At 36.4% G+C, this 8,846-nt stretch overlaps 1 protein-coding gene across 7 annotated transcripts; it reads right to left on the reverse strand.

Annotated features, from left to right (window-relative positions):
* Positions 1–899: 899 nt before the first annotated feature.
* LOC147299303 (arginine--tRNA ligase, chloroplastic/mitochondrial-like) lies at positions 900–8,321 on the reverse strand. Of its 7 annotated transcripts, XM_086234717.1 has the most exons (19): positions 8,163–8,296; positions 7,674–8,035; positions 7,163–7,233; positions 6,899–7,035; positions 6,646–6,721; positions 6,429–6,530; positions 6,044–6,259; positions 5,465–5,545; positions 4,949–5,032; positions 4,705–4,809; positions 3,814–3,992; positions 3,548–3,632; positions 3,101–3,287; positions 2,874–2,943; positions 2,454–2,523; positions 2,116–2,205; positions 1,748–1,816; positions 1,528–1,629; positions 900–1,195 (listed from the first exon to the last, which is right to left on the reverse strand). In XM_086234717.1, exons 2-19 carry the CDS (start codon positions 7,780–7,782, stop codon positions 1,085–1,087), a joined length of 1,944 nt encoding a protein of 647 aa, XP_086090843.1. In that variant the 5' UTR covers positions 7,783–8,035; positions 8,163–8,296; the 3' UTR covers positions 900–1,084. The 7 variants fall into 7 exon arrangements, with proteins under 7 accessions (XP_086090843.1, XP_086090874.1, XP_086090860.1 ...); XM_086234748.1 differs by lacking the exon at positions 7,674–8,035 and having other exon boundaries at positions 8,163–8,321; XM_086234734.1 differs by lacking the exon at positions 7,674–8,035 and having other exon boundaries at positions 7,163–7,237; positions 8,163–8,299.
* Positions 8,322–8,846: the final 525 nt, after the last annotated feature.

The raw sequence follows: 8,846 nt of genomic DNA on the forward strand, positions 1-8,846 counted from the left end.
CATATGAATGAATGCCTTGTTTATTGCAATTATGCTGTGTTTAATTAACCCTGAAAAGAAGCCTTACAAAAACTCTCAACATGAATTGGCATTCTGAAAATCCATCACCTCTCCCATTAGCATTAATATTTTATTCATTATTTTGGGAGTCACATGCTTCTTCTGGTTTCTAAAATCATTTCACATCCATTTTTCATCATTCAAATTAGAATGCGTTGATGCGAAAATGATAGGTCGCTTCACTATAACAAACAAATAATCGTTTTTCATTAAGATTTAGGAGATACAAAAATGAGAAGAACCCAATTCAAACAAACTCGTTGAGTCGTTCCACTTGAACCACAAAATTTGCTTACCCACCCCAACTTTTTCTTTAAAATTCTTATTTCTCATTTTAACACTTTCTTTCCCACAATTCTCGCCATAATCTTAAAATAAATAAATAAAACTCCACCCTTAATCATTTCCCCTCCTTGTACCTTGGCCAGCATATGGTGCCAGCTTTTGTTTGGAAGTTTGTAAAAAGAATGATAACGAGGGATAAGTTAAAAACTAAAAATACATAAAATATAAAAATAAAAAAGATCAGTGAATTGCGAAGTGCATATCAAACGACAAGGATTATAATTTTTGAAAGACTGCCAAGAAAATGACTTGTCGTTTTATAGAGGAGGAGCTACATACAAATTACAAAGCAACAGTTTTTTTCATTGAAGACTTTTTGTTTTAAGCCCACACTCCCAAGTCCAAACGCCTAAAGTCTCGACTCACGTCGATCATTGTTGCGTTTTTGTTCTCTTTCTATGAGCAATTCTTTAGGACATTGCTTCTCAAGCTTGCAATTGTACTAACTACTATCCGAACTAACAGTTCAAATTTGGCTCGATTCAAAGACCATCTTTTAGCCAATATGAAGTAAATAAAACAAAATCCATGGCTGACAAGATTAGCTGCAGGGAAAAATAATTTTCCCCAAAGATGTCATCAATTGAGATTTGCGAACAATTTTATAGTGCAAATGAAAAACAGGAACTTAAAATCCCTAATTCTTAGAATTAAGGTTATATGATTGTATAGTAGACCATCATATCTTGTAAACAGGTCTGATTCCAAGAAGGTCAAAGCATTTCCTCATCACCGTGGCTGTTGCTTCACAAAGCAAGAGTCGGCTCGTTTCCTCTGCAGACCCGACAACCTGCCCAATTTTACAAAGCAAAGAAATTGAATAAAATTTTTGTGATTGTATTCAACTCAATCTCATGTATATTTATCAAATTCACTAGATATACTAGACATTTACAACTTTTCTGGCATTTTGCTCAGGAAGGTAAGAGGCAAATGAACAACCATTTTGGAGTAGGACCCACCAATAAGATGTTATCATTCTACTATTGACTAGAAGGTTTAGAAAACTCCTATCAAATACCATTGTTGAGTTTACAGTTTGGTTCGCTTCCCCCCAGATAAGTGACATTATTGATACTCATCAACGTAATAAACAATGAGACAAGTAATTGTGGATGATACCTGGCAATTAGAATAGAACTTTTTAGTAAAGATTTCTGATAAATTATATAGGTATTCGCACAACACATTTGGCAATAGATTGGTGCAGGCCTCCTCCACGACCTGAAAAGTGAAAGGGAAATGCAACTGTCAGATCCACACATATCATAACAGTAATAAAAGAAGACAAGCAAAGGTCAAAAGGAAGGCAGCAATCAGTTCCATTTATGCATGTCCATACCTCAGAAAACTGCAGCAAATGGAGTACCAATTCACGCTCACCCACATGCTCCAAAAGAATTTCCCCTGTCTGCCTCAAACAAAAAATCGCATAAGACATTCAGACATCATCCATCAGTTGCAGTGGCCTTGGGGCTCAGAAAAATCTATCTCCTGTAGGAGGTTTAAAATATTTGCCTCTTGAAACCCACATGTAGTGGGATAGAAGTTTTGGGTCAACTGTATTCAGAATACAAATACATAAATAATAAGCATATTGACCTCATTTGAGCACATGCATGTGGGTATATAGGCCTAATATATGTATAGTATGTAGTAGGACTAACCAAGTAGATCAGAAATAATGTGACATAATGCAACTGAACTTACTTTTTTCAATTCCTCTATGTTCTTGCCAGATTTCCTTATTATCGAGCAGATCCGAGCATGAGCATAGAGCAAGTACACCGCAGTGTTTCCCTGCTCAAATAGTTTTGGAACGGTAGGACAGATACAGCATTAGTGCAGAGTTCAATGCATATAAGAAAATTAATTTGAACAAATATATTTCATAGACCATCAAATTTAATTTTGTCAATATTTTAAAGGGAGGTGAGGGAGGTGAGAGGGAGAGAGGGAGGGAGGGGAAGAGAGAGAGAGAGAGAGAGAGAGAGAGAGAGAGAGAGAGAGAGAGAGAGAGAGAGAGATATCAGCAGATGTTAACGCACCTTATCATTTAGCATCTGATCAAAATCAAAAGTGTAATTGGTCAATCTATTGTTCTTCAGATCAGCATACCTGTCAAAACATTGCTAGTATAAAAACAGGTACTAAAACAATACATGTTCATGACAGTATAATAATGCTGCAAACATTCATATACATTATCTCAAGTTACTTTTTATAATTTGGATATCAAGGAGCTTTTAATAACTCCGAATGTTCTTCTAGCAATGCCAAATTAAGTAGGATATCCATTCACATTTTAAATTCAGGTCACAAAAAACTTGTTGCTGGAGTTACAGTTTATGTGTTCTTTCAATCTTTCTATTTTTATATAGGCTATCCCACCCCATTAATTACGATAATGACAATCACAATAACTACAATGGTCAACCAAGAGAAACATAAAAGTTCAGACAGCTTACTTAACAGCACCATAACCAACAGCCTCTGCAGTTTGGTCAAGCTCCTCTTCAGTCCATTCTCCAGCCCTACCTGATTATGATTTAAAGAAAATATCATCCAATAAGAAGCTTAAAAAGTTAGATGCTATGTAATCTATACTAAAATGTGCAATAAAAATATAGGGAAGATATAAAGAGAGCTAAACCACATGCATAGCTACTTCAACAGAGGTCACTCGATATCATACCACGGTCAATAAGAGCTGTTTTGCTTCGGTTCTTGGCTTCATCAAGTAAATCAACTAATCGAACCACCTCACTACTGCGAGTCCGAAAGCGTTTGCCATCTTCTCCAAGAACAAGACCAAAACCAACATGGCTAACTTTTGGATACAAGCCATCATCAGCTGGGAGCCAACCTGCAAGCTTAGCTGCCTGAAACAGAAAATCGAGATTATGTTTGACCCTATAATTGCATTGTACTATTCCATGCCTTAGAAGGCACAAAAATGAACTTAATTGCAGTTCAACTGTTCGAGGCTTCAAGCACATTGACCCAAAGCCTACTTACAAGTCAACGAAACAAGAAAAATTATCTTCTTCAATAAATAAGTATAAAAAGAACGTAAACCAGAAATGCATGAAACACCACAAATCAGGGTATGCAGAAACAGGTTATGGATTTCGCTACATACCTTGAAAAACATATCAAAATGCTGGTTTTGGCCAACATCGGTAACATATATGATCCATTCAGCTTTCTCCTCATTAAGCCGATACCTATACAATGCAAGCAGCAACATCAGCAAGAGTGACAACATCCTCTCAAAGATGCATAATTAGACAGATCAGACAGAATAGTAGCAAAGGGATATGGCCAACTGACTGACCATAAAGCTAACGGTTTTGACTCATCAAACCCAAAAGTTCTTAAAATTTTCAAAATTATCATATAACGTACCAAAGGGCTGCCAAATCAGTTGAAGCATAGTTGAAACCACCATCGCTCTTCACAACGATAAGGGGGATATTAAACCCTTCAAGAAAGATTACACGAGCACCCTGGCTATCCTCAATTAATCCTTTATCACTCAACTCCTTTAAAACCCCAGGAATATATGGGTTGTAAAAGCTTTCTCCCTGAGTCAGAAATGAAGAACAATGAAGTACATAACTTTATTGCCCAAGCAACTAATGACGCTATATTAAATCCAAGAAATATACTATAATATTCTAACAGGATATAATCAACATTGCACTATAGATTACCTGGTCAAAGTTACTTGATACTCCAACCACTCCGTTTCCACCTAAGGAAACCACCCCCCCCCCCCCCCCCCCCGGGGCCCCCCAACTCAAGCAACCCAAAAAAATTACTTTAAATGACTATTCTCATCACTAACCCTTGTGTGAATCAACTAATAAGCCAATCGAAATATTATACTAAATTTCATCTTCATTGCTTGTTCTGCTATGTTATGTATGGCATGAAATCATCTTGGTGTAACCATACAGTAATACCTATATCCAGCTGGCTGGATAAAACCAGGTTTTCAAAACATTTCTAATTAGCACAAACAGTTAGAAGTTTTCCTTTACTGCACAATTTAGGAAGAAACCAAGAGTACATAAGTGTCCAATGGCCCACTCACATGAAAAGCTAGCATGCAAAGAATGAAGTACATATTTCAAGAGCTTAAATTAGCATGGAATGGACTACCGGTTGTCCTCATTACTTTGTACGTACTCTTCCCCTATTTTCAATAAAAAAGTAGTTTCTTATCTGAAAGGGGGAAAAAGTCAAAAGCTACCCATAAGAGGTAGCCTGTAAAGCTAGAAATCTAGAACATACCTTTTCCTCTAAACGAACTCCAAGGCGTTGATAGACCCTGTGAAATTCATTACGGCTGATTTCACAGATTTGGAGCCATGCCCCACGGTACCTAGGATCCCCACCCTGCGAATAAAGTTGCATCACAACCAAAAAAATAAACAGAAATTCAAAAGACGGTCTCCCAACATTTAAAGGTTTTTTAACATTGTGGACAAATTTATCAAACTCATGTGCTTCTTTCTACTAAGAATAGGTAACTCACTTGAAGGTGAACAACTGCCTGTTGTGCTCGCTCCTTAAAAGCAGGATCCTCATCAAATCTCTTTTTTGATGCCTTATAAAATACCTAAAAAAGACCCCTCAATTATAGTCACTGTTGATAACTTTTATTTTATTTTCTGGTTCATCATGCCCAAGGAAGCACCAAATAGAATGTCATAATACAAATATACAATTAAAGCACATTATCATCAGAAAATGCAAATAAAAAGTGCTAATTTAGGACATACATTCATCCATTCAACATTTATTGCCAGTTAACCACTAAAGAATAGCAGAAAAATGTGTTACTGCACATCTAACAAAAGGCTCTTTCAGAATATCACTCAATTTAATTATATTAAGGCCCCCCAACCCAATCAAAAAAATAAAAAAGAAGTCACATTCATTCATGGTCATAAAGAGGAAAATATTATAGACGATGAATGAGTCACTAATTAGTCTTAATGCAAAAATGAGGGATGTGTTTACATACAAAAGAATAGAGAATCTCACTCACCTGCAGATCACCAATGTCATTTTCACTAACATCTTCTGCGTTTGGGAACTTTTCGAAAAGGTATTCGATCAACATACCAAACTGCAATACACAGAACTTCTTTGAGTGACATGTTACTGATGGAAACAAAAGGAGTGTTTCTCGATAAAGTCTATTGTACATCTAACAATGAAGCTGTATTCCCAACCTTAGAAGGTTGCAAAGGTTACACCAATGAAGGGTCTAAAAGAGAACTGCATACAAATGTTGCCTTCACCAAATCACAAATACAATGGTATGTATGGTTGGATGCATGTTTGTATGTGTATACACATATACATATATGTATATATAAAAAGCAGGTATCACACATTAGATGGTGGCGGAAACCTGAAGAGTTCTAGTTTACCATTTTTTTTTTGTTCAGTTTTGCTTATGAAGAAGGTACAAAATATTGACATTAGCTCAAAAAGAAAAACAAGCTATGAAGCTCGAATTTAAAGCAAGAAACTATAGTTAGTTTAAGATGAGTGCAAACTCCAGGACTTGATAACATGATCTTTATCATACCATAAATATGCTATCTAAAACTACATTTACCTGTGTACCCCAATCACCAACATGATTCCGTCGAAGAACTTCAACATTTGAAAACTCAAGCATACGGGACAGTGTGTCCCCAATAATAGTAGATCTTAAGTGGCCAACATGCATTTCTTTTGCTATATTAGGCGAGGAAAAGTCGACCACAGCCCTTTTGACCTGAAGCTGCGGTGCCCATTTTTCAATACCATCAAGAAGCATCTTTTGTACGCTCTGTAGCAACAATATTTACAGTTACAGTTACAATAAAGCAAAATGTTTTTTTGTGATAAATAATATACTATAATAAAGTATTGTGAATTTCCATACCAAAATTTTAAACGAATGAATAATTAAATAAGAACATATAATTTTCAATCACATATAAAAGTTTAACCAATACCTTAGCCATCCAATTCTTTGATAATACAACATTCACAAATCCAGGTCCTGCTAGAGAGCTTGATTCTATTATTTCAGATTTAGGAAGATTTTCCCTGATGGCCTACAAAAATAAAGCACCGGTCATTACTCAATGCAATCAACTCAAAGCCTAGACAGAAGTCATACCATCCAACATTAAACGAGTCCAGCATAGAGAAGTACCAAAAGGTCAATACCTCTCCAACAGATTTAGGATTCTTGAAATCCGTTCCCTTTCCTTTTATTTTAGAAAATAGGCCCATGGCATTGTTACTGCACCAAATAAAGACATCTAAATTTAATAATTCAAAAAGGAATAAGTTCAAGACACGAATTCAAGATTAAAATATCTTTCCAGTGATAGAAACAAATGAGAGATTCTATAACACTTATAATAAAATAAAAACAATGCCCCAAATTTACAGTTTAGAATAAAAGCTTATAAGGTACCATTGATAATCGCCAAATTTGCCAGTGCAAGCAGCAATTAACGGCTCACAATCTGGCTCATTGGGGACTACAGATTTAAGCGATGCTTCAAACAGTTTTGCTAATTGCCGCTTTACATTTCCGAGATTCTCTTCTCCCTGAGCCAGAACAGTCAAATTCGGTTTCAGATACAATTCAATTGGCCCACACATTGAGTACTGAAGAAAGCTAACTCAAATTTGAAATGTTAAAATGTAAAATTCTGTGGCTTAAAAAATAACTTACAGCTGCCATCGTTGAAACTGAGTGTGCCTTTGTTGCAAAAATAAGCTTTCTAGATGCCGCCTTCAATAAGTCTGTCTAGTTTCACAATGACTACATTAAATTACAACAAAAATTATGAATCTCCTAAATTAAATTAATATAAACTCAAAATATCTATTAAAATAAAAAACTAAAAAAAATAGAATAATAGACTACTTAGCATAAATTCCGATTAGGAAACTAAAAGAATAAAACTGATTTGTATTTATGTATGGCTCCTAGACTTCACGATGCTTTATAACTGAGATTTTCTTTCTCCGAAAACAGAAACAGGAGTTTAAATTAAAATTTCCGTCAAATTTCTTACGTTTTCTCAGTATCCAAGCACAGTAGAAGCAAGCAAAAGAAACAATCTATTCATATATAAAAATATAAAGCGCGAGCCGTAAAAAGCAGCAACTATTACATACATATATATCGGGTACATGCATGTATCAATCAAGACGGAGTGAGAGAGAGAGAGAGAGCTGACCAGCAGCGGCGAGAGAAGGCGGCGAGGGGTGGAGGTGAGAGAGTCGACTGAGAGAGAAAAACGGGGAGGGAGAAATCGGCGCCACTATCAGGTTTAATGTTCCTAACATTACTTTTCTCTTTTTTAGGGGTGGGCACGGTGCGGTCCGGCCCAGTTCTCCCCCCCACACCGGCACTGCACTGGAGAAGCCTATCCGGTGCGGTGAGGTGCTAAGCACCGGAATTGATGCAGCAGAACTGGACCAAACCAGACTGGTAACAGTTCCGGTCTGGTCGAGTGCACTGTTTATGGATGATAGACTGAGATGAGAGAGTGAGAGACTGGACCTAAAATCAAACCCCAAATTGCACAGAGATGATAGCCTGAGATGAGAGAGTGAGAGAGTGAGAGACTGGACCTAACCCGAAATCAAACCCCAAATTGCACAGAGATGATAGATTGACAGATGAGAGACGCGAGATGAGAGATGAGAGTGAGAAAGATGGTTACCTGAGACGATGCCGACGAGATGTACCGGAGACGCTGCGATGACGCCGATGGTTACCTGAGAGGCTGAGATGAGCGTGAGAGCTGAGACTGAGAGACAGAGCAGAGAGTCCAGACTCGACTGTGTGAGAGACTGAGATGAGAGTGAGAGATGAATTGGGGATTTGGGGTTGGGGTAATCCGTAATTGGGTATTTGGGTAGGGTAATTGGCATAATTGCCTAAATGGCCAAATGGGTAAATGGGTAAATTGGTAATTTGCAGATTTGTAATTGACTAATCTAATTAGTAATTAGGGCTTGACTTTTTGAGGGTTTCAAAATTTCAATTAGGGTTTTAATTGGGGTTTCATTGAATTTTGGTGTTTCAATTGGGGTTTAGAGTATAGGGTATTTAGAGTATAGGGTATAGTCTTATAGTAAATATGTACATACAAAAAAGTTAGGATATACTATAGTATTATAAACTATATACTATATGATACTATCAAATATATAATTAGTGTTTCAATTAGGGTTTAAATTGGTAATTTGCAATTGACTAATCTAATTAGGGTTTGATGGTTTCAATTAGAGTTTCAATTGGGGTTTAGAGTATAGCGTTTTTAGGGTATAGTCTTGTAGTAAATATACATAAAAAAATTATAAGTTAGGATATACTATAGTATTACTAGCCTCTCCGCACTCGC

This window comes from Dryas octopetala, chromosome 1 (genome assembly GCF_963921425.1).
Source record: "Dryas octopetala chromosome 1, drDryOcto1.1, whole genome shotgun sequence".
NCBI classification, from domain to species: Eukaryota; Viridiplantae; Streptophyta; class Magnoliopsida; order Rosales; family Rosaceae; genus Dryas; species Dryas octopetala.

Bases quoted from the DNA above. Each gene is read 5' to 3' on its own strand.
- LOC147299303 (XM_086234717.1), bottom strand. From the start codon at position 7,782: ATGTTAGGAACATTAAACCTGATAGTGGCGCCGATTTCTCCCTCCCCG. The intron at 6,260-6,428 runs GTATTGGTTAAA...TTGTTGCTACAG, and splicing joins CAAAGAATTGGATGGCTAAG to AGCGTACAAAAGATGCTTCT. The intron at 3,288-3,547 runs GTATGTAGCGAA...TTTCTGTTTCAG, and splicing joins ATTTTGATATGTTTTTCAAG to GCAGCTAAGCTTGCAGGTTG.